This window comes from Trachymyrmex cornetzi, unplaced genomic scaffold (genome assembly GCF_001594075.2).
Source record: "Trachymyrmex cornetzi isolate Tcor2-1 unplaced genomic scaffold, Tcor1.1 scaffold129, whole genome shotgun sequence".
Lineage (NCBI taxonomy): Eukaryota > Metazoa > Arthropoda > Insecta > Hymenoptera > Formicidae > Trachymyrmex > Trachymyrmex cornetzi.
In genome coordinates this window covers 2168596-2195641 of record NW_017295861.1, presented here as the reverse complement: position 1 = coordinate 2195641, position 27046 = coordinate 2168596, and the positions used below count along the sequence as shown (strand labels likewise).

The following is a 27046-nucleotide window of genomic DNA, read 5'->3' as shown; positions in this document are numbered from 1 at the left end:
AAGAACTCCACCTTTGAGAGTCCTCATGAAATAATCAGAGAGTAAACTTTTTTTTTTTACTTTATTATCCAGCCATTCTGCGAGCTACTTCGGCGTACTTGCACGCATTGTGACCGCAGGTACGTGAATACGTAAGGTGCAGCACGCGAGCACGGGAGTGTTATACGTATGCGATCGAAGTAACCCAGACAGGCCTCGTTTCCAGGCCGACATCATGCGACTCTCTTCAGGTAGACTGGTCGCACGTAAGCGACATACTTCTTTCGCCTTCTTTCGTGCTTGCGCCGCGGCTAATTAAGTACATACCGAGATACCAACGCACCCTCTAAGAGCGTATCTCTTCGAGGTAGCTACGGAAGTTTTCCATACTAAGAATCCCATTTGATTGAATCAACTAATCTCTTGTTTGGACAAAAGCAAACAATCTTTCGTTGATGATAAAATAATTTAGTTGAAGCAAAAAGTTTGATTACTTTGTTACCAAAAATAAGTAAAGTCTTACAATAACCAAACATTTTTCAACTAAATTATTTTACTGCGTCAATCAAAGATTTGTTTGCTCATATTGAAACAAGAAAGTAGTTAATTCAACTAAACAAGATTCTCAGTGCAGCAAAAACACAGTGTAACGCGGTGAATCACTCTATCTATCGAATACTTGTTCAATATCGGCAAACAACGAGAATGTAATGATTCACTGTGTTATACTGTGTCTTTGCTGGAAAACGCTCTGTGTGTCTCTGAAAGCGAATCTCTTTCCGTTGAATAGTCTCATCGTGAGTCGCAAAGAGCAGACGGTACTACAGCCAACTGCGGAGGAAACACCGTAAAAAAGCACGTTGGAGATCGGTCGATTTCGGTTTCCCAAATTGCCCGTTGCGAACTCGGTGGTGTGGAAAGCGTTGGATAAGGGCGGCGATAACCGGCGCGGGGTGCTCTGCTTCCCTAGGAACGCATTTATTCCATATGTACAGAATGAAGAGAGAGGCATGAAACGGCGAGTACAAAAACGGTAAAGCAACAGAACGAAATGGCACCGGTGCAACAGCACGTGCAAGCGGTTGTCACTTGTCATTACATAGTACTCGATTTTTTTGGCCCCGTTTTTCTCGTACCTAGTTCTTTGACCGCCATTATACCAGACCCTTTTGAAAAGTTCCGGCATCTACTCTGTCAATTACTGATAAAAACGGCGACAGGTTGCGCGGTACCGGCGACAGGTCAGAGCTGGAACTACGGGTAGGGGATTGCGAGAATGTAAATTATCACGTCTGGCCGGACGATAAATAACGGTGCGGCCTCACCAAGCCCAAAAATGCGGCGGTTATTTTGCCCGATGTAAAACGACGAAAAAAAAAAGAGAAGGGCAATGATCTCACGAGGGAGCAAGCTGATGCACGTTATTCGTCTAACTGCAGAAATCCGTTAAACTCCTCTATACATTCCGTTTGTGTAAAGTGATAGGATTTTTTGCTCCCTTGCGCGCTATGAATCTCCTCCCCCGTTTTATTGAATGCCATGACGTTTGAAAAATTTCTTCCTCTACATCGAAATACTTTCGAAAGTCGCTCTCTGATATCTTGCGTTGGCATTCCGAACGCACGATTCCTCCGGTTATCTCAATCGTAATGGCGGTATATTATGATAGCAGGTCTAACCAGATTCGTCGAGAGATATGATTACGGTAGAAACGAGTTTTTCTTTGCTTGACATGCCGATGAAATATGATCACGGCAACCGACATTCGCAGGGAGGGAGGGGGGGGAGGGGGGTTGAAACGAGAGGTTGGGGCGTAGGGGATGTAGGTGTACCTATACTAAGCGTCGTTCAGCGTGCATAATGTATCATAAAACGCGGCGAGGTTATTTTTCGGGAAACAACGAAGGTAGCCAGCCGTTTCTATCGTGTTCAGTTAGGAGAAACGAGATATTTAACCGTAGATTTTCTCTATGCACGTATGGTAAACAAAATAAATGATTTGCGTTCGCGATATAAATTTTTCTTTACTACACCGAGTTAAACGTGCGACAGCTTGTAATCCGTTTTACAGAGAGATGTGTTTCAAATATTCTCTTATATAGATTTCCCGCATCTCGTTTTAGCTACAGCTAGTAACATTTGAAGTTAATATTTGGTCAGTTTTGTTTTTGTCAAGACTGAAATATCAAAATTAAAATAATTTTTGAGTGAAGGATAATTGAAGATTGAAAAACGCAATCTGAAAATACGCTTCTTGCAACGAGGAAACTTAAATCTGGAATTTGACATCGAGACAAGCTTTCTCGAAATATGATTGTTGTATAAGTGAGTTCGTTTGAAAATTCGTGGAGACTATTTTCTGGATGTTCCCGAGTCAGCCACCGGTTCGATGTTCTCTTTATGGCGTCGAAAAATCTATTTACCGTTTGCCTCGCTTTTGGTTCTCGTGCTGAAGTCGAGCCGTGGAGAATCCATTTTGCGGCGTGACGTAGGAAAGCGGGACGTTGACATACCGCGCGACCAAGAGAACAAAGGAGAAAGGAGAGTCAGAAGAGAAAGACGAAAGAGTGGGCTATGTTAATGCAACTATATCTGTAGACGCCTGCATATGCGTATACGCGCGTGTGTGTGTGTGTGCATTACAAAAGGTACTGGCGCATACGCTACATGAAGCGCGCTACGCTGAGCCGGAAGTGACGTGTGATTTGGAAATATTCGCTGGCTACGTCATCGCGAATTACCAAGCAGATCCCGTCGTTAACCGGGCAGCATTTTTCGCAACGTTCACGTATAGTAAAGTCGGAGCGATTTCTGTGTAACATTGGACTCGTACATGAAAACTCTCTTTGGCCTGAAATACAGGGAAACGCGAACGATCCACCGCACAAGGGATGGAGAAGGAGCAAATAAATGAAAAAAGACGCAACTTGATAGAGAGTTACGCTCGCGTCCTCTTAGCTCGTGAGGCAGACGCGAGGAAGACGCTTCCTTTCTCACCCCACGAAGACGTCACCACACGGACAGGCGAGCCTCCGAGGAAATCTTCGCCGTCGACCTGGGCTGTTTCCTTTTCCTCGAGTTAGACGAGACGGACGGGACGTATCTGCATTAACTATGGATTTCACCCATCCCATCGCTATCGCGCGGATCGTCTCTCCCCCCGCTTCGATCGTCTCTGTCTCTCATCTTTTTCACCTTGCGCGAGACTTCTTTCGACCCTTTTCTGTCCCTTTTTTATCCCTTTTCTTTCGCTGTCGCCGACGCAGAGTGCCAATTTTCTGTACTCCGAAACCAACCGACGGGAGACGGACAACCGACGGTTGCGCGAATTAAAAAACAAGGGGTATGAAACGACATAAAAAGCGCCCGCGGATTTCCTACCTGTTACCTGAATACGATCGGCGGCACACGACGGCTGTCGAGTAGAATTGCGGAAAACAGAGCTATTGAATTCAAATCGGCATCTCCATTGGGGAAAATGATTCGTTCCGCGCTGATCCGTTGATTCCGGCTAACTCGTCACTCGTTACTAATGGAACGCTAGTTCCGCTACGTTACTAGTGGCGCTTATCCGTTTTTCTGAAAGAGAACCGATATTTCGAGTCGACTCTGCGTGATCGTTAATTCAATCACGGTCGAACGTTTTTTTTTGCCAGGGAACTTGTAAAAGCGTAGTTCGCCCTGACCTTTCAATTACCTACTTACCGTTGCCACGTTGACTCGGCAACAATGGCTGCGTTTTACACATCGCGCTGATATGACATTATCGTTTGCCATCGCTGAAACTCGCAAAGCATTCAAATCCGGCGAGAGCTTTCCGACAGCCGAATTAGGATTACGTCGCGACGTAATTAATTGACTGAAATGCGAGGGATGTATCATCGTCATTACGGAGTCAGCGTAAAGCTCGCCGGATTACCGACTGCGGCGACAGATTACCGCGTAATGATCGCGCAGCTAGCATTGCTCCCCGATCGTACGATCCTAAATAGACGTTTATTAACATTATGACGACAAGAAATGATCATGGTGTTCGTGTAATTACGAGGCCTTTTTTAATCCGCGTGACGGGCTCGCGAAGCGTCGCCCCGTCCGTCAAGTTTCACGTCTTAAAACGGTCTTAAGAGTCCATATGGAGCCCATATACACTCCAGTGGCGTTTCCTAGATCGAGCTTGGTACCCAGCGACCTGGTCACTTCCGTAAAAGTCCGAGCGAATCGCACGCGAACACGCGAGCGATCCGTATTTTTTCGACGTGAGATCGCGAGTGCTCGATAACGCGAGTGTTGGACTTTCGACGAGACGTTCGCATATTTTAATCGCGAGCGAGGTGTCGACCTCGCCGGGGCGACGCTGACACGTGTTCGCGGTAGAACACGCACGCAATTCAACGCGATGCGTGCGCTCGTCATTTAGCCGCCAAGAGCCGCTCCCTGCTCGAAGCACGTGTTATTTTTTTCCCCGCCTCTTCGAGACGAGTCAGCCGAACTCTTTTTAAGCTCAACTTTAGGGAGCGGCAGGGTTACGTCGACGGCGTTCTCTTTCATCGTTCGATTCTCTTCATGCATTCGACACCCACGTTTCAGTAGTCCATTCTCTTTTTCCCGCCATCGCGAGTGTCCTCGGAGCGCGGCTGTTACATTTTGAAGAGAACGTTACGCACGCTTTCATTTAGTTCGTTCCTCCTATTCTCTTTCGCACATTAATCATACAACGCCAAGAGTCTCTTTGCACTGGTGCACGCTTGCAATGAAATTACTACGACCACGGCTAAGTTCGCGAGGCGATTGCGCGTATAGAGAGATCTCGAGTCGTTCGGCAGAAATGTGTCCGCCTATCGCGGGAGTAGCCGGAAAAAAACTATTTAATTTTTATAAAGGATGAACGAGATAAATTTTTTTGCACGCGTCATCGATCGAAAGCGACGCGGCCGACGTAGCGGCATCGTAGCTAATAAGTAAACCGTAATAAATTACGAAGATCCAGGGGACGTTCGTTCGTGCGAAGGGATTATCTCGTCCCGTTTAAATAACGTGGCGTACGTTCGAGCGGACGAACGTATCGGGGCTTTCGATCTATTTTCGCGACGCATGCGACTCGACTCTCTTTTATACGCGCGATCGAACGCGAGATACGCGCGTGGAAAAGTGACGCGTTCGCTCGGCTCTCGTAGATTTTGAGAGTCCTAGGAGGAGTGCACCATACACACACACATCCTCGCGGTTTTCCGCGGTCATTGTCCTTCGCGCACGAAGTGTCCATCGCGGAGAGAGGAACTGTCCGTGCCGCGATCGGACAGTTTTTTTTTAAGAGTTTTACCTTTAACACTAGCATTTTGTCGTTGATCTTGTTTTACTCACCGGTATTCTGCGCGATAATCGGGTCAATCGCCAGCAACACGACGAGGAAGATAGGAGTCATATTGACCACCTTCTTTCCCGCCTTCCCTCGACCACCCGTGATCACTGCACACTTAACACCACCGTCGCAGCGTGCCACCTATGAAAAGATAAACCACCTTCGTCATAAACATACCACCTTCATCACTGTGTGGGGAAGAGGGCGAATAGAAGCAGGACGATGAAACACGTCTTCCGTCTTCCTGACGAAGACGTAATCGCAGGTGTGGCGCAGGGTAGGATAAACCTCGACGATACTCCTCTCCTTCGTCGCACAATCACAGGCGCCGCGAGGAGAAGACTCTTTCCGGGGTAGGAAAAAATTGGACACGTTGAATTCTCGAGCAGTACGACGCGGATGATTGGCGGCGCTAAGATTAGCGCGCACCAGCGAAACAATTTTTCAGTAGGGAAGAAAGCGTAACGGGGTTTGAGCTACGCGTAAAAAAATACTTGTCGTTTCTGATGCGTTTATGGTGTAACTGTACAAAACAACGGAAGGACGCGAGAGTGCCTATTCAGCGGCCATTGAGAAAAAGTATCGACACACGCCATTTAACACTTTCTCTCTCTTTCTCTGTCTCTTTCTCTCTCTCTCTCTCTCTCTCGCGCACAATAAAATATATTCTGCGGATATGTGAAAAGCGATCGGTGTGGGCGGTCGACGTTAAGGAAGAAAGAAGCGCACGTTTTCCTCTAAGCCGGTCGCTGACATCGCAATAATGGCCGCGATCGTTGTGCCACTTTGTCGCAGTGATTCGCATACGAGGAACTATTTACATTCTTTCACCGTCGCCGCGTCCGCTCGTGTTCGCTCTTGCTGGTTCAATGGAAGGATCAATTTGGAAGGGTGTCACTTCTGGACCGGCCTCCGAAAGATGAACGTCACGACGTATTTCCTTAGAGGTAGACAATATTTCCCTTTTATTTTCTCTCCCACTTTTCGTTCACAAATCTTTCTTCCTTTTCTGTTCCGCCAAGTCAGCTCGGGTTCGCGTCGTTTTCTCCACTCTCAACGCCGATAACAACAGCCACTAATAAGCTACACACGGCGTTCGGTAGTTCAGAGATCCGTACTTCGATGGTGCAAACTATTATCTGTCGCCTTATCCAGCTCTCCTCTGCCGTTCTTCCTTTGTTGACTTTCAGAAATCCCACATTCTTGACTGTGGGCCCTATCTCGTTGCGATTATCTTGAACTCTTTCTTCCTGTGATTCCACGACCATCCCATATTTTTCGCGCGTCCCACGCTCCAAGCCGAGAGCCCTCACGACAAAGCTTCCGCCGAGCTTTGCCGCGCGAGACGTTGACCCTGGACCCGGCGCTGGCCACGGTTCCGGCTCGCGTTACATCCTCCGGATAATTAGGTGTAATTGTCCTTCTCTGCTTTCCCGCAATTTCCACCGAGCGGATAGTTTTTTCATTTTCCACCCGGTGCTCCTAATCTTCGTGTTATATCCCTTTTTTTCTTTCGATTTCTCGTTAATCAAAGTAACTTCCGCTGATGTCGAAAGTTCGAAAGTGGAATAACTGGTTTTTGGATGAGACTAGTGATACGCTGCAACACCGGTCTTTTCCTATAGAATAATGGCGAGACGTTGCAAAATGCCAACGATCCGTTCTGTTTAGCGAACGGAAATCTAGCAGAGAGTCAGACAGAGAAATGTTGCGAAAAAGAACCGAGACGAAAGGTTAGGATTAAGTAGCTCGCGTGATGATATTTATATATGGCAATTTTATTGAGCTCGGTTCGTTGCACTCGCGACTAAGGGCTCCTTCGAATCTTGTTTCGTGCTACCTTCCTCGCCACACGCGACGTTACATTCTCACCATCCGATCGTTGTGAGTATATTTTCCACGATATTTTCCGCTGCATTTGGATATCTTTACACACTTCTCGTCTTCAATGTCGCTCGACATCAACAAAAGCTTAATCCAATTTCTCGAATTTCGAATTCCTGACCGTCCTTCCCATTCCTGCCGTTTGGCTTTTCGGGACGCGTGAATTTTCAACAGCAACAGACTCTTCGGCGGTTATCTGTACGCATCTGCGTCTGTCTCTCTACACGGAGCGAAACTCTAAATAATGTAGAGTATAATGTGCGTTTCTCGTGCAAAAGACGAATCAGTCTTCTTCAGGAAGGTCCGTTTTCGTAGAGAAAGTTTTACGTTTTCGGGTATCAAGAGAAGGACTCGAGTAAACGCGAGCCACGGATTCCTATCGCGTACTCGCGACTCAATTATAAATTACTCCGGCGAGCGAATGAGATCCCGCGTTAAGGGTAGTTTTCTGAACGCGCGCTGCGGCCTGACTGACTCACCCCCATGCCCCCCGACGACACCCCCTACCCTGTTCGTCCACCACCGACATTTCTGACGCAGGCGCGCCGCCCTTCCTGGCCTCGAGATCGCCGTATGTACATGTACGAATTCGCGCCAGACCAGATTTTATGACGATTCGGAGATGCTTCTGGTTTTTCTCTTGTTTTTCTCATCACTGAACTAAAGCCATGAGTTATGAGCTAGTTTATGTATTCCAAGACGTCAGGATGTAAGGGAAAAATCTGTCTCTGGTCTTCAATATTTTTCAATATCCTTTGCTTCTATCGAAAGTACTTTATCCATCTACTAATATTCTTGTTAAAGTGATGATAAAAAGAATAATCTTCTGCTGTAGTGCGTTGTCAGCGACAGCTCTGTGTTTTTTAAAATTGATCGTAAATCACGGATCGTTAATGGCACTGTTACGCGCGCGCGAGAGAGAAAGAGAGAGAGAGAGAGAGAGAGAGAGAGAGAGACGCGGGAGTGATTCGTAGAATTGGAGAACGGGGGCAAGGTAGCCGCGAGTTAGGTAGGGGTTGGTTTCGGCGTTGGTTTAAAAGCGACGCATGCGTCTCTCGCGTAAGGGGATGTTCGGGGTGAGCTGCCGTACTCCGGCCAACGTATCGCAGTTTCTGGCTTGATGTTTGTCCGCGTGGTACTCCCAGGGACGGCTGTGATCGTGGCAACCCACGAGGGTGCAGCTGAACGTACCCGAAGGGACATCTCTCGCGCAAAGAAAGATAAGACAAAGCGGACAGGTGGCAGAAGGAATAGGTCGAAGATATAGAGAGAACTGACAAGAGAAAGGAAAGGGGTGAGAAAGATAAAAAGAGGGATAGAGAGAAAGGACACGATGAAGAAGGAATTATCGATGCAGGACGATGACCATGATCTGCCACGCTTGCGCCTTCTTCCTTCGAGAAATAGTCCGGGTCTTTCCCTTCTTTCTTTCGCGCCGACACTTGGACTCTTCGTCGTCCAGTCGCGGAACTCAAGAGACCCCTGGGAGTCTACGTGGGAGTCGGACTCGATGGGACCGATCGTTTTTTCAACAGGTAAGTGCCGTGACGCGTCTACACGTACATATACCGTGAATGTATCCGTTCACATATATCTTGGAATGCAACAAATCGAATTCCCGATCAGACTAAAATATCACGTGAAGATTGTCACGCAATTTCATAGACATAAAAGTGAACGCGAAAGCTAAGTACATTTAGGGTAAAAGTACCGTCTTTTCCTTGTTGATATCGCGTTGATATCAAACTTTTTGAAAATATCTAATAATCTCTCTTAAAAATTTATTTAAGAAAAAATAATTTTGAATGTCTGAAATCATTGAATAAATAGCATATAATGAAATATAATAGTTTTTCATTACGAAATTAACGAATAATATAAAACTATTATAATATACAAACAATAGACACTATTTTAATAATTATTATTATGCCAAAAGTTGTAACGATTAATTTTATTATGAGATTCATTGTATTGTTCCATTTACTAGAAGATCTCGATGTAAGTATACTTAGAAAATTGGTCGAAATTTCCGTATCGAGCGACGAAATAGGATAGCAGCGATTAATTATTCGTGGTAATTGGTCAATGTTTACGATATCGCCGCGGAAGTAATTTACCTCTCCTTCATGCCTATATTTTACATTCTCCTTTTACAGTCAGCCATACCTTTAATGTTACTCCTTCTTTTTCATCGTTTCTATTCCCCTTCGATCATGTCATCCTAACTCACCTCCACAATGGATGCTCATTTGCAAATGCGTCGGGTCAGCACACAACTCTTTCATATAGTAACTAGTTTCGAATTCTTTAATCTTTTGGCATGTATGGCGCGTGAATAAAAATTTAATTTCGCTAAAGTCTCGTATTAACATGAAAAGTACATCAATATTTATAATAAATCAATATTTATAATAATAAAATAAATATTAATATTTTTATCAGAAATTTTTTAACAAGCATGCACTGAGAAAACTGGTCTGGTTAGATTAAATAGTAATTCTGGTGGAAAATGGACGAATCAGAATTTTCTCACTAAATTTGCTACAATTCTAGTTGAGTTAACTGATTGAATTCTGATTGATATAGTTATTATGGTAAAAATAAGAATTCTAGTAGATTTTACCAGAAATATTGTATCGACCAGAATTCCGATTATCTCAACTAGAGATTTAACTAGAAAATTCTGATTCGTCCATTTTCAACCAGAAATTTTTTTCAATGTGTAAAATATAAATAGATAACAAATGCTAGTGCATACAAATGAATCGTTTTGCAAACGTTATATTAAAGTTGTCATTCGCGTTTAAAAAAAAATATGTAAAAAGTCTAAACCATCTTTAAATAAAATTAAATAAATCTTGGAATCGTTATTAATTTCCAGTATCTAAAGTAATTTTGTAATGTTCGACAGTTTATAATAGGGAATATTATACTAGTCGAATCGCGTGACAACACAATCTACGACAACATATGTAATAATCGTTGTTGTGGTTTAGCCGACTCGACCATTAGTGCTGGTGTCATTAGAGCTACTGCAAACGCCAAACAATTATATATTAATCGCGTAATTCGAATTTGCAGCCTCGGAATATCCGATAAATGTCGAGGGGAAAATATTTATTATGCGTTGCAATGGCGGCGATCCACATTTTCTTTGCTTATACGGAAACTTTACTCATAAATCGAACGTTATTTAAAATGGTAAATAAAGTCAGATGACAGTAAAGTGAGTGTCGAGAGCTTAATGCAGAAATATGCGCAAAAAGCGCGAGATCGCTCGCGCACCAGTCGATGCGCGAAGCGAGGGAAGAGAGGTAGGTGGAAGAAATAAAAACTCGTCTCGCACCGTAGACGGAGGAAATGCGCTCGTCGTTCTCGGTGATAATAAAAAATTCCAAGATGGGCATAACTTAATTTAATACCGTGGCCAGTGCACCGTTGGCCAATGATAAATCCCTCCCATCGCCTGTTCCGGCTCTTTCTGTCCATCCTAAAATCCTTCCACTTCGTTCTTCTCTCGCTCTGAACAAAAGATAACAACCGGAATAAGAGTAACCGGAAAGTACGGCGGTCGAGCGCGGCGGTGGTCTTAATTCAAAGCAAGAAGACGAACGTGCGCGGAAACGATGGGGAGGGTAACTTCGGGGCAGGGTAGAAAGTAAAAATTGTCGACAAGAACTCGTGCCTGTTCGTGATTAAGTTTTTAGCGAATTCAATACGCAATTGAGTTAAAGTTGAAATTATTAATCCCTAATGGAAAAAAATAATCAGGAATATAAACCAGTTAAATGCTGTAACTTCTCTAAAACTTTAATGAAAATCAAGGAACGCGTTGGATATATTCAAATTTGCATTAAAACATTGAGTTATTAGAAATTGCAAATTAAAAATCATTTTATAATATTTCTGTTTACGCTTAATTATTTATCGACATATTTTCTTGCAAAGCAGAATATTTCGTGCGATGAAATATAAATAATTCAACATTATCTGTTTCTAACATTATATGTTCTGTTCACGTTCTACGAGTGTATAAATGGACTTCACTGAATTGTGGCACGATGAAACAATAAATTGAAAAATAGCTGTTGACTCGTGCATTTCATCGTATCTTATTTTTTCATATTTGCTTCTTTCTCCAGAGAATTATTTAGGTAGATTGATGCTCGCAACATCCGCAATTCATAATCAAATATGCTTGAGCGGTTTTCATTTGCAATCAAGTTAGTACTTAAAATGCATTTCCGTTTGTTTATCCCCGAAACGGATGCAACATCCTGATCCGCTTAACGGCGTTCATTGATTTAAAATCAGAGTTAACGCATTTCGAAAATACAGACAAACTCGACGGATTATGAGGAATACGTGATTTCGTTCAACCTGCAATGGTATTAAGTAGAATAGCCGATAATAGTGCTGCCCAAGAGGCTTTAATATAATTTATGGCAAAACTCATCACGCGGTGAACACATGGATTTTTCATGCATAACCCCGTTTGTCTCTTTCTTCTCTCCTGAGACGCTAATGTTGTCTCATTACTTGAAATTCCCCGAAGTTTTTCCCGAACGCTCGCGTTCTTTTTGCGTTTGTTCTGTTTGTGCTCGTCCGCTCAACGCAAAGCGGACGTCAACGATGTTTCTTCCTCGAATCTTTTCCCCATTAACACCGTATTAATGTCGAGACGTCTGGGTTTCTCGCAAAAAAGGGACAAGAAAAAAAATCAGAATACAGACGGTTCCGGGAGGATGGTGGAGAAGCTTGCGGAACAATCGTACACCATGCACATTCCGCTGACTTATGAATAAACATTTTCCGAAGGCACCCAGCGGAAAATTACTCCCGGAAATACCTCGACTTTCGTCTTATATCTTCTCGTGAGAGACTCTGCGCTCTTAGTGTACGATTCACTCCTGTTGTACTATTCGCTCTTGCAAGGCTCGATAATCGAGCCTGAGAGATTTTCGTATCTCGAGAGAAAGTAGTTGAAATATTATGTCATATTTATCCTAATAAAAATCCGTGTTTGTGTTAGTGTTGTCATAACTCTTTAGAAATCAGAAATTCTACAGGATGTCTGGAAATTACCGCCAAATGTTTCGTGCGTGGGTAGAACAGACTATACTGAGTCGAAAAGTCCTGTACCATTTTGCGGTGTCAGCAATAATTAACAAGATATTAATTACTAAACATTGCAAAATAATGATTTGAATAATTTTTTACTCAAATACTATCAACTTTACAGAAAAACTGCAAGAAACAAAAATCATTTATTTCTTCTCATAAAGTTCTGAGAATTTTTTCAGAATTTTTTATTAACTTTTTAGTACTGCATTTTCTTATTTTTAACAATATGAGAAAATACGGTATTAAAAAATTCTGAAAAAATTCTGAAATAATTCTCAGAACTTTATGAGAAGAAAATTAATGATTTTTGTCTCTCGCAGTTTTTCTGTAAAGTTGATAGTATTTGAATAAAAAATTATTCGAGACCAATATTTTGCAATTTTTAGTAATTAATATCTCGTTAACTATTGCTGACATCGCAAAATGGTACAGGACTTTCCGATTCAGTATAGTCTGTTCTACGCACGCACGAAACATTTGGCGGTAATTTCCAGACACCCTGTATATTATAAATTTTTTTTAGAAATATTATTACATTAGTACACATCGTATAAAATTTTTTTAATAGAAAATGTTTTACTTAAAAGAAAAAAAACAAAAATGAAACCATAAAAACTTTAGAAGTTAACGAAAAAATTTTAATAATTCATGGAAAGTTAAAAATAAATAACAAGTATTTTCTATATGTGTAATTGGAAAAATTGGTTAACTGTGATTGCGAAACAAAAGGACTATAAAGTATTTGCCAATGGTGGTTTAACGAATCGTGAAAACTGTTTTTCACAATTTAATGCTCACGTATTGATCAGTGTTTGATAATTAGTCTGCTATTAAAACGTTGGTAAATAGGGAGGAGTTATTGCCACTTTCTGCGAGCAGTGCAAAATCGTTTCGTGTAAAACCAATACGCTAAAGCGCGAATTTATCGAATGGATACTCTCCAGCCTTTCCCTTTTAATCGGATATGAAAGTACCGCGGTTTTGTCGCGAAGATAAAATTATTTGACCCTTCTCTGGATTTAAAATAGCCTTATATAACTAAAATACTTCCAACTACAGTTAATGTAAAAAATTAGTTAATATATTTCAATATTATTTTATTTAAATTAAACAATGCACATGCGGACATGAAATGGATAACAATATGATTTTAATTTTTATTCATACGGTAATATAGCTATTTATAAATGGAATTGATTCACAACGAGTGGAACTTCCTCTTACCCTTCGTCTCCACAACGAAATAAAATATCATAAACGTAATGTAATGCCATAATCAATATCGAACTTTAACAAAAATCGATTTTCTTTTGCGCAACCGCAATATGATTTGCTATTTTTATTCGATTGAAAATCAGCAGAAATAACTGACGATAGTCTCATGAATAGTATATTTATGAATAGTATATTTGTGTAATGCTGGCATCTATTTAAATGTATATCATGATATTACAAGAGTTACAAGAAAAATTGTTCTGTAAGAAAAATTTTAGCTTAAATCATTGTATCGTCGTACACACACTACACATTTACCTACCTACCTACCATAATCAATTCGGACAACGTGAAAAATCACTAGGAAACGTGCAGATTCGACTTTTCCCCTTCTTTCTCCAGAACCTCTTTCCCTTTTCTGACTCACCTTCCTTAGCTGTTAATGGTCTCGATCACGAAAGCAGTTAAAAATCAAGACTCACTCTCCGACACGAAACCACTTCGATTGTAAGGAAACATATAGGAAAAGAACCTCTTCGAAATGGAGGAGCCATTATATCTTAAGGACTTTGTTTAAAATTACTTAAAAGTAAAACTGTTTTTTTTTCTCGAGAGAAAAAGCAAATTCCTAGGTTTAACACATATAATAAGGTATTACAAGCTATTATAAACAGTTGTTATAAATACTAGTAATGAAATAGTTATTTGCTTAAATTATATTATGAAACATTAAATGTATAATGACAGTGATAATGTGTCGTATTTACGAAGCAATCTGTCAAAACGCGAAGATATTAATATCGACTAATGATGCCTTCCATGTGCGAGTTTTCACGAGATCTCATTGGGTGCTTTTATCTAAGCGTGAATCAAAGAAAAGCTGATTTGAAAGAGTGCACCGGATTCGGAAAGGCTCAGAATCCGCCATAACGATTCTTCCTTTCGCGGACGGTACTTAGAAACGCTGAGCCGCGTCGAAGACGATAGAGACGACGCGGTGGGATATCTCTCGTCTCAAAGGCGTCTGTAAGAAAATTCTCGTGGAAAGGAAAAATCTGTAACTCGACGGGAGTAGCGCGAGGAATCCAATTGTCAGTGCCAAAGGAACGACGAGGTTCTAGCTAAAGCGGAGCTTTCGAACTCCGCCGGGTAGTGTGAGTCTTGGCATAGCGAGAAAGGAGATTTGAAAAGCGGGACCGTTGTGCTCGCCGTCGAATACGGATTTCACCGCCAACTAATCCTTGCGTTCTTAGCTCACGATTTACCTCACATCAAGGCGCACGGTTCTTAAACAATGCTCGCGATAACTGATGTTGTGGTTTTATTCCGGCAATACCTTAGTTAAAAGCGACAAATCGCAAAACAAATGCGTATATACGAAGAAAAATACATAAAATACAAAATTACTATTCTCTAAATCTGAATCAATGGATAATCACTGATATCAGTACCAAGTATGCCACTGGTGATCAGTGAATGAAATGTGAGATCCTTAACCTAGCTGATCTTTATTATGTGTTCTAAGTAACCTTGTTTTAGTGCATAAATTCAATGAATATGGTATTGGAAAATTGAAATTAACATGTAAATATCAGTATTTTAGTTATATAATGCTCAAACATTTTTTTCTTTTTTAGTTAAACTTCACTGATTATCAGTGCCAAGTATGACACTGAGTAATTAATGATTATCCACTGATTCAAATTTAGAGAGTACGTATCTGTGATTTTAAACTGAATTATACCATAAATTTTTCACACTGTTTTAAAGATGCTCATTAGTATCAATAATGTTAAATTGCCTATTAATTTAATTTGTAACATTAGATTAAACTTCAACTTCGATCTAAGACTGTGTTTCAAGACCGACAAATAATCAGCGCGCAGTTTGCTTGAACTGGAAATTATAAACTTCACAAAAAATATAATTACACTTAGACGCGCTTTGATCGAATAAGTTTATTTATGTTGAATTATATCATAATAATAGACTCAAAATTTTAGGACAGAAAAAAATCTTAAAAAAATTGGAATATTAACAATTATATTTTTAATCAATAATTGCACGCATAAGTCGTTTCATTTAAAATTTTGAAAATTCGACCAATCGATTATTTAATTTATGTTTATTTTGTATTCCAGCGAGTCTTAACAAAATTGCAAGCGTACAAATGTGGGTGATCCGACAGAAAACGGTGTAACGCGCTAACGAATGCTTTTAATCTAGTTCGGATAGATAGTACCGCCCTATGTGACTCCAACCCTCTTCCCCACGTGACCCCGAGACACCCCGATCCCGGGGTGACTACAACGTGATACGTCGTACATATACGAACATGCCCGTGTAAACGAATGCGTCCGCAATCGAACGCGAGCGGTCGGTTCAGCTACACATTCTCGATTCCATCATTTGGGTTTCCGTTTGTAAATCGGCGAAGTCGGACGCGTGTGTAAACGATCGACCAATGCGGCAGTAACGAAGTCAGCGTTTGCTCCGCCTCAACTCCACACATATACGTATGTCAGTATTCATCCAGTAAAAACGTTCCGTTCGTTAAACTTATAATAAATATTTTATCATTTTAATACTGAAATAAATTTGTGATTAATAATCGTTTTTTTTTTCGTGCAATCATTTCGTGTAAATTATATTCATTCAGTTATATACAGTGCAGTCCATCGCATTTTACATAAAGTCATTTAAAGAAAACTTCAATAATGGAATAAAAATCATACTGCAGGAAATTTCATTTCACGATTATAATCTCCACCTAATTTTCTCGATGCAATCATTTTATTAAATTTCCTACCGCAGTCGCGCCAAGTAAATTATTGTTGAAATTATTTAAAATTGATTTAAACATCTGCATACGAGAGGTAAAGAAAAGTGAGGAATTTCGGAGCGTGGATGCTCGTAAGAATAAATAGAAGGGAACGTTCTGCAAACTAATTTAGATGGAGACACAATTTACTTTATTTGTGGAAGTCCAATGTACAAACTATGCGATGTATCAAGAGAGGAACAGTATGACTTGTAATATTTATCTGCTAGTTTATCAATTCCGGTCGTTTATCAATTTTAATTGAGTAATCTCAGTAAAGACATCGTGTAATTTTATTTTATTTTATTTCATCTCTATAAAGATTGATTTCCGGGGATTTTTTGTAAGGCTACATTTATCTATTTTTGTAGGCAAAATATGCTCTACATCAAAATTTCCTTACATCATTTTATACATGTTAATATCTATTAGATATAAAAGCATTATCTATCGATATACGAGGTAGAAAGTGAGACTGTTCGCGCATTATCGGATGGTAGCTGTCACTAATTAATTTAAGTAGTAAAGGGGTAGATACTTAAAACACCACGACGGAGCACGAACAAAACACCGTGAGGTAAAATTGCCTTATGGTTCAAGTTTTGAAAGTCTAAGACGATAGACGATAATATCGTTTATATTAAATTTCCTTCTTTCATAATTAAGCATAATTATGTCGACTATTAAAGTTCCAACGGACGTAAGAGGAAGTTGAATAGAGAAATTAAAATTTCAATGTTCCGTGATGGTTTCATACGATTGCGGAAAAGGCTAATTAAAATCCAGCTTCAGTCTCATATGTCGTTCATTTTGAGAACTGACAATTAAGTACCGTTTGGTAAAAGTAATGAAGAACTTCACGATTTTCCTACCAGAAATATTCATCTCGGAGTTCGCATTGTAACAACTTTTTGCTAGTATAATTGTTTACAATACTCGTTTATATAAATCGATACACGAAAAGAACAACTTTATTCGAAGTATCTATTTAATAATTTAGGTAGATACGAAAATTATTTTGTTGGACTATCAAAAGAATTATGTAGGAAACTCAAACATAAAGAGAAATGTTGCAAAAAGTCTCGACATTCTAGCAACTAATTTGAGCGTCCCACATAATTATTTTGACAGTCTTATAAAATTATCAGATCTCTGTGTATATATATAGTTAAATTTTTTAATATTTCAGCAAAACCATTCTTTCTATAGACTCTTACTTTGTATCATATTATAGGTATCTACCTCCTGTATATTAATTTACTACTAATCATATTTATATCGCGCGTAAGCAGTATTGTAAATATCCATTGTCTCTTCTTATGTGGACGATTGTTACAAACCGATAATGTAAAGCATTATGTGCATCTGTTTAAATTTTCATATTAGAGATTAATGCTTTTATTATAGTTTCATGGGAATATCGCAATTAAAACAAGACTATGAAATTCAGATTTCCTAAACGCAAATACGTTTCGATTGTAATCCGATGGCAGTGCGCAATTTGTAATAGCCGCGTAATTATCAATACGTGTTTAATCCATTAGCAAAATTTTGAATTGTTAGATATATATTCGACAAACAGCATCACGATTTATCATGTACAATTGAGAGGAATAGCGCGGTTATAATAACATATGTATCAAACAAATGTAGGAGTTCTTTAGATAATAAATTCGAAGCCAGGAATCGTTGAAGAGGCAGAATTATGGAATTATCAATGTTAATATATACAAGTACGCCTACACGCAATTGGAATGGCCAGTACCGAAAATTGTATTACTGACGCTTGGTGTAACGATGAATTGATGTTACAGAAAATTATTCGCGCGAAAGATTTCTAGTTTATACGTTTTCCGTTACCCAAGAGGACGAAAGGGAAGAACAAAGAAGGAACGGATAACACCATAATAGAAAGTCAGATTGCGCTTCCATGTCTTCTCACTTCCTCCCAGTGTGTTCCTCGCTTTTCCCTACCTCTCTCTCCCTTTCTCTGTCTAACCTTCTTTCTCCCTTTTCACCTACTCCCCTCTTTTCTCGCGTTTCTGTCACTCCATCTTGTTCTCTCAACGCGTTACGTCCCCGTAACAAGATCCGACAACAATGCTCTTCTCTCGCCTTTGTTCCAAAATTCTTTGCTCGGCGTTGAGGCTTTGTGTACTCGTCATCTGTATTAATTAAAAGTTTTTGAAGACCCCTCGTATCTGTCTTTTGAGTCTAGACAACAAGTCAACGACTGTAAAGCTTGCAACACAAGTTCGACACTTCCTCCACGTGCCATCCTAATCCCACTTCGTACACTTCTGTACGAACAACTTTTTTCTTAACTCTTTTATTAGCTTTTTCGAGTTTTATCGCGATGTTCATGTGATTCCCTTCGACTCAATCCCTCTTAAAGCAGAATTGCCGTTATTATTTAATCTTGATTAAAAATTTGTTGTAGATTTTTTAAAGACGATTCTAAAATTGTCAATTAAAACCAAAAAAATTAATTTCAAAATGTAAACTTTATTTTCCTGTTATATTCTACCAAAATTGTTAATAATAGTTCTTAAAATAAATAAATAATCTTTCATTTCACGATACAAAATGAGAGAGAGAGAGAGAAGAACAGTAAAAATATATATATCTAGATTATTTGTTTCTTTTATTTGCTATTAGTCATAAATTTCTTTTTTTTACTAACTAATCTTATTTTACTAGATTGAATACCACAATAAATTATAGGAAACAATTCCCTTCGTGCCATTTATCTACTCGAAGGTTCGAAGTCGGAGTAACATTTCTGAGATTTTTCGGAAGCTGGAAGAATTCTCGTCCATAATGTAGATTTTCCAATACGATAGCATAAAGAGATGAATATGTTGGAAATATAGAAACGCACTTCCAATAAATATATAATAAATCCTGCTTTCAATTTTGATCAAATGGACTTTCTATCCATTAGAATTTAAAAGACAAACTATCTTTGGAAAAATTTTGCTAGGAAGCGCATATATTTTCTACAACAAAAAATCTGTTTTCACTAAATGTCTTGTAATGTTCGATAATTTGTGATAAACCATCGTAATGAATAATGAAAGGAGAAAAATAACGATTTCCTCGTTCCTTAATTACAAATGTGATGAAAGAGAATGTGTGGAAACTGAAGGCATGTCAGGTAAATCCAACGCGATGATATGCAGTTATAATATCAAAATCACGTTACTCTTCATTTATTCTAATTCATAACGGCACGTTCCATTTTTAACGTATGGAACTTCGTGGCGAGAATTTTCCCACAGTTTTTCCATTATTCCGATGCCGATAAAAAAATTCAAGTGCTGGTTTACGCTTTCACAAAGTATCATTTATTCATTTTTCCATTACAAATTTAAAACAAAAAATGGGAACCTAAATCTTTTAAATTTGTAACATCAACAAAGTCTATTGCACGGCCCGAATAAATTTTTCCAAATTTATTTTTAAATGCATTTCCAAAGTCTTACGTCGTTTAAATTGTACCCCAATGTTACGTAGATTTATACAAATATTCGACAATTTCCGATAATCGACAGGAATTCATGATCTCACTAGGCCTGAATGCAATTAGATACGTGGCATGTCGTCCATATAAATCTTAATATGTTCAAGTGTCAATCATGACCTGGCTTTATCGTCGTGATATATCGTCCTGTCGACATGTCTCTAATTCACTGATAACGCCTCGTCATTCGCAGCGTTATATCTATGAAATTAAACGTAGGCCAAGTACAAGCGAAAGGAAGAGAAAGCGATCGTAGATAGGATAGGGATTCCACTTCCTCGTGTTCCTACCAAAGATAGGTAGCCCTCTTAACAGTGGTACGAAACGCCATTGTATAGAATTCAACTGGCCGCTTGGGTTTTCCGCTCTTTCCGAAAAATATCCCTGCTCGTTTTACCTCTTCTTTCGTCGCCTTTTCCCTCTCCTCCCTCTTTTTTATTTTTCTCATTCGATCTCCGTGCTCTCAACATCCCTTGTCAGTCGATCCCAAGCGAGATCTCTAATGGAATTGTTCCGTCGGACGATATCACGCGCCGGTTCTGCATTTTTCATCGAGCATTGACTATTCGAACCACCATGAAACTCTCCTCGACGGATCGTTACATACGAGTTGGTACAGAGAAAAAGCTCGCCGGGACTTGGCAGCAGGTTAACGTTTCGAATATTCGCTGAATGGTAACTCGCTCGTCACGGACTCGCGTATATTGTTTTTGACCCGCTCGCTTTCACGATACGTTCGTATGCAATTACTTTCAAATGCACGCAGATAAATCGAATGCAGCACGCTGATAAGGGTGCAAAAAACCGCCGAATTGGATGGACTTTTCGATAGTGAGGATCTTTAATATTCGCTTCATCGTAACAATTAAGTTAGGATATGTTAAGCATTACCAAAAAGTGATTACAATATCAAATTGTGGAAATACAATTTTATATTTCATAAAAACTGTGAACGACACAATACCGGAGTTACGCAAAAATAAATTTCAAAAAAAAACGTATTGTATATAGATGTTATAAAAAATACTGTTAAAAGAATACAATTGTCAATTATACAACATTTTACGCTTCTCTAGTTATCGTTTCGCTTTGTTCGCTGTACACATCTTGTATTCTCTTCATTCCTTTAATTCATACTTTAGCTTGTAGTTTCTAAAAATACGAATTAACTTCACACTATAGGAGGCTGGGTAAATCGGGGGTATTACCGGAAACCTTTTTTACGACTTAAGGGTTTTACCAGGTTTAAAAGTGGATAAGATAGGTTACGAAAAGTGTGTTAGAGATACAGTCGATGTACCATGAATTAAGGCGAATAATTCTATTAAGCTTTTCCTTCATTCTCATAACATAAAATGTAATAGCGTTATAATATCTTGCACACGTGCATATTGACTCTGCAGTTGTGTTTCACGTATGCTTTTTTTCCACATTTCGTCACGTTAGTGTCAATGAAGACTGATAATTTCTATGAAAGTTAAAATTTCGTTCGACAAATACAAAGAAAATGCTAAGAATGGGATCTATTGCATACTTTCAGATCTCATTCTGCGCAATGAATAATTGGTTTGCAAGTAAACATATTAAAAAATCATTAGAATAAGTTTTCTCTTTCATTTAACTTTTAAATAATTTAAAGATATGCAAAATAGAATAGGAGCTCACAATATCGCAAAAAATTTTTAATTTTATAGTTATATTTTTTATTAGCATATTATGTTACAGTTAAATTTATATTAATTATAAACTAATGAGATAGAAGAATTTAAAAACAAACGACTGTAAGACTTCCGGGCATTTAAGCAATATTTTTATTTTCCTTTTATAAAATAAGATTTAAAAAAAATTATACCTGGGGTGCTGTGGCTATCTTCCATATATTCATTTAAAGGTTAATTATCTAATGCAGTACGTGAAGTATTACATGTTTGATTATCTGTTATTTACTGTCATATTGACATTATTCTACTGCGTTTAAAAATATGAGCTCAAATATTACGATTAAAAGATATCAGCAAAAAAATTTGATTCGGTATTGTAGCCACCCCATTAAAAAAATTTAATATTAGAGTATAAAATTATAATTTCTTGACAATAACAATTGAACGACACAACGATAACAATTAAATGACACAACAATAACAGATAATTATCGAAGTGTGCACGACGAGCGATTTTAAGAGCTTTCTTAATTGATCGACCGAACTGAAGGAGTAAAAGGAAATCGTTAAGAAGTGCGAGCAACTAAGGAAAATTAAGGGAATATCGAAGTGGTGGATGGGATGACGATGGAAAGTTCGCGCACTACGGATAGAGATCGAGAGCGTAGAGGGTCGAAGGGGAGGAAGGGGGACGAGGCAAAAGGAGACGAGTGGAAGAGAAAAAGAGGGCTCAAGTGGCTGCAACTTCGGGGGTTTTCTAGTCGTCCAGGTAGCCGTAAAGAATTCATGAAAGGTAAATCATTTCCTTCGACCGCTCGCTCGCTCGCCTTGCGGCGGAGCGCCGGAGGTTTCCTTAATGTTGCGATATTTTACGAGAAAACTCTTTAAATCTAATATATTACCGGCAGTAATTAAATATAAGTTACACCGTGGCGAAGCTCGCGCGGTAAAGTATAGTCCGTCAGCGAGAGTGCGCGATACCGACGTTTCCCGAAGGGGAATTGGACAATAATTCACCACTCGTGGAGATGGAAACTTTTGACAGCTTCGCGAGCGGGGCGAAGGCATCACCGTCGCGCCAATACTTTTATAGCTGGCAGAATTTACAGAAATGTTCGCCGCGGACCTTGTTCCTCGTTCCCCGTCGTCTTTCACGCTTTCTCGAATAACAAGGATAACATTTCGTGAGGGCGGTAACATTTTGCTGACAAATTGATCGTTATCGATGGACGTTGATTGGTCGCAAAACAATCCGCGAAGAATCACGACTTTTCTCTTTTACTTTTCTATTTTTTTTTTTAACTTTAACTATTTCTGCCCTGTCGGAATTTCAAACTTGAGTGCGAAAACTTCTTTCGTTCCCCACGAAACTGCACCGGCCCAGTCGCTCGCTCTACAACTATCTCGCTCTCTCCGGAAAAGCCGACACGTCGACTACGAAGTCAGGTGTGCCGCCCGTTACCTAGTTGGGATTTATGTATGTCACGACAGCCTGTTGCTCGGTAGCCAACTCATACGTATTAGGCTCGAGCTGACGACAGGTAATAGCCGGGAGCTAAGTCTAAAACATACCACGCTTCTGAACATCAAATTTTCCACATTAAATTTCACTATTTCCCCTTTAGGCAGAGCAGACGTGTGGTTTGAGGTTATCGCGAATTTCAACATTAAATAATAACTTCGCTCTTTGTTACCTATTCGTTCACCTAAAAAGATTACATGTGAATAACAACTCGGACAGTCGAATTACACGTTCGAATTGTAATATAAATTTCGATCACTATTCATCGGTTAAAATAGCGATACTCTTTAGTCAGATTATCTGCGTCCAGAAGCCCATTCGAAATTTCGATTATCCATATCGATGCAATGCCCATTAAGCGTTATAATCAAAGGATAATGAGGCTGATAAGAGATTGCGTAATAATCTGATACCTATACAGAACATCACGCTTATACATTAGCCCCACAAGCGCATTAGGATTGAAAGATTATATCTAAACTATTGTTTACATAGAATAACACAAAATAACTTCTACTTTTTAAGCAAAATTGCAATAATATTCAACACTAAGTTCTCTCTGTTATCGTAAGTGTTTTAATTTTTATAAAAGATATTACATATCGCTGATGAAAAAGTGACACAAATTAGAATTTTTGAAATAATGAAAATCAACTCTAAAGACGTATATTTCTGACGTTGGAAAAATGATACGTTCTCTCTTTCAATTTACCGCTAGAAGACAGAAGTATCGCTTCTGTCATTGATTAAATTCATAATGATTATTTATATGATAAAAGAGATATTTTTTTGCAAACTAATTAAAATTGCTAATACATATATTTTTTTAGTTATACATGAAGAAATGTTGTGTAATGCTAAAATATAAAAAAAATTCATATTTGGAGTTATGGCATTTTTTCTTAAAAGATTTCTTAAGTATACTTTAATTAGTACATAGTAATAATAAAAATACATCTTATTTCATTGACATTGTTTTGTATATTTAACCTTTCACTAGTGGACGATTCAGCAATCGCATGTGCGACGGAGCTAAATCAAATGTGACCCAAAAATAAATCTTGTATTTTATATGAAATTATAAGTAAAATGCATTTTTTAATATTTATTTTATTAAAACAAAAAATACTAAGGGTTATTTTATTTATTTAAATAACACTTGACTGAAATTACAGTAATAATTCACTTACAGTAATTGAAGGAAAAAATATATTTATGAAATGTTCTATTTTTAACACATTTGATCCTTGTATATTATATATATTATTAGGATCCTTATCTGACGAATGATCTCTCTGAACAGACAGTGAAACTCTTGACTTTGAACGAAATATGAAATATTTTCAATTTCATTTCACAAAGTGTTAATCTTTCTTCGTCACTACTCCAATCAGCAAAGTGCATTCTTCGATGCTCGAATACACATGTCGTCGCTAAAGAAAAAACTGAAATACGAGAGAACAATTGCGAGTATTATTGCTCTATAGTCTATCTCTCTACTCATGTATATAACAAGTTTATTATTAGATCTCAAGTGACCCGATGTTCGTGTCGACAGAGAGTTAAGAAATAAAATGTTTGAATTGAGAACGAATTAAGAAGAAACTATTTTCAAACTTCAAATTTAAAAATATAATACTTTCTTCATTATTTTTGATGTATGACATATTCAAAGTATCTCAACTCTGAAAGTTACGCTATATTAAGACTGCAGTGTTCAAATTTTAAAAACTCACGACATAGTTTTAAAGAATATATTATAATTGAAAGTATAACATGGAAAGAAAGTGAAGTGTCATACATATTCGTTTTATATTCTAATTGATACATTGCTTCCAATTCAGAATTTTACACAAATGTCTTCCTTAAAAATTGCTAATTTTGAAAAGTGTCGTTTTTCTGTCAAAGCGGTGATATATTATATATATTCTTTGAAAATACACTTATTTAAACTTCTAAGTTCTTCCTATGGATCAAGTTCTTCGTAACAAAGTGACAACGACATTAAAGGATCATGTATTTCGTTAAAATTTAAGAGCAAAAATTCGAGAGAAAATTACTTTCGTCCCCAAGTGTAGTAGGGCGCAAAATTTTTAATATCAGGACGTGATTTAAGACCTGTGGTTAATTAAATGGGATCGAAAGGATTCACACAAAATACCATTCACTCGTGAAAAACATCTGTACCATCTTAATATTTTCCGGAATAAAAATTTTCGAGTGATTTAATTTGTCAAACTGAAAATTACCTGCCATTCATCGAATACCTTCTCAATTTTGTAAACTATTTTTTTATGGATATGCAGACGCGTGTACTCTCTGAGAACATGATGTACTAGCGATAACCAAAGGCAAGCAAAGGAAAAAGCGAGAAGGTATAAGAAAGATAAATCACGAACTCAGCGGCGATCAATCTCGGGATATCTGCTATAGAAAGCCCTATCGTATCTAAGCCGTAACTTAAAGTCTGGAAAGGGGAATATGATGCACGGACGGTTGTCGGTCCATGAAAGTTGTATGATCCTTTTTTTATTGCAAGTCGACCGTCGTGTCGCTCTTAATATAGTAGATGAAAATGATAACAGTCTCAACGATCCTTCTGTAAAGCAGTCTCCGCAAAGTTCCCCGGTTTCTCCTTATTCTTCCCTCTTTTGTGCTTACGCATCGTGTGTAATTGTATCGTCGCGCTTTCAGAGAACACGCGTCCGTAAACGGGGGTAATTTTCAAAATTCGCGAAGTCAATATTAGACAAGATGTAGAGTGCTTTCAAAGTAAGAAAGATGTAGCGCAATATAGTTCGGTAACTAGTGTCCTTCCGGAACTTACAAAAGGACTGTTCCTGCCTTCCCTTCAGTTAGCTTTGCGAAAACGTGTCCCCCTCAATTTTCTCCGGAATATCAAGATAGATCAAGGCATAGTCCAAAGTTGCGCCGTCGTGACATTAATTCGGCAGGTCGTAGAACTACTTTCGTGAGTGCTATCTAAACATGCTAATCCCTACGTGGCCACTGGAAGCGCACCCGAGTAAGAGGAGCGTCCATCCTCGTTCTCTGTGGCTCGCCCTTAGTATCCGTTTCGGGAACCGCAAAGCCCGCCAGGCCGTCGAAACTTCCCCGCAGGACATATAAATGGCCGCCTTGGGGACAGCGCTCGACGTGAAAGGAGGGACGGTATCGGCCGACCGTTTCGCAAGGAACTCTCCGCACGAATGTCGAAGGTGACCCCGGACCAAATTTACTGAGGGGATCGAAGATAGTGTGCTCTGCACAAAGAGAGATCATAGATGATCCAGCCATCGGTTTTCTTCCTTTTTCCCCTTTTTTGTCCGCGAATCTCCAAGACGCACGGCACGCGACTATCGCGGTTCATGGTAATGCCTTTCACAACGGAATATTTACCGAATCAGTTTCTTATGGTTAGTGATGCTTTAAATTTAGCGGTGGAAAGATGAGACATGATCGTAAAATATGGCACGCATCTATATAATGTATCCCTTCTTGCACAGAACTTATAAACTTTATATAGCGTTGCGTGGACTTTTTCCGCAAAGTAAACATCAAATTCTAGGGCGCGCCCTTATTTATATAAAAGATATAAGATGATAACGTCGTAAAAAGGCGAATATTCGCGATCATACACATCTAAGATCTTGTTGAATTTCCAGAAGCCTTAAAAGAATCGCGTTTCCCTTCCTCGCATAAAATTGCACTGAGAGAAAAATGTTTTGTATTTGTAACTATAATTATATATTACTATAATTATGATTATTACTGCTATAATAATAATAACAGTAACTATACATATATATATAGTTCTAGCAACAAATGTAATTGTCTCAAAATATAACTATAAAATTAGTCACTTGAATCATTTTTATGATTATAATAACTATAATTATAGTAATTTTAGGTCGCCAACTATATGCATTTGTTGCTAGAACTATATACATATATA

The 27046-nt window shown here is 38.8% G+C and overlaps 1 protein-coding gene across 7 annotated transcripts in view; it reads right to left on the bottom strand.

Annotated features, from left to right (window-relative positions):
• Nucleotides 1-27046, bottom strand: part of Lar (tyrosine-protein phosphatase Lar) — a 335402-nt gene that overhangs the window by 272168 nt on the left and 36188 nt on the right. For all 7 annotated transcript variants that reach the window (XM_018522261.1, XM_018522266.1, XM_018522267.1 and 4 more), the window contains exon 3: nucleotides 5341-5479. In XM_018522261.1, the coding sequence (XP_018377763.1) occupies nucleotides 5341-5401 (61 nt within the window). In that variant the 5' untranslated portion in view covers nucleotides 5402-5479. The remainder of the gene's footprint in view (nucleotides 1-5340; nucleotides 5480-27046) is intronic.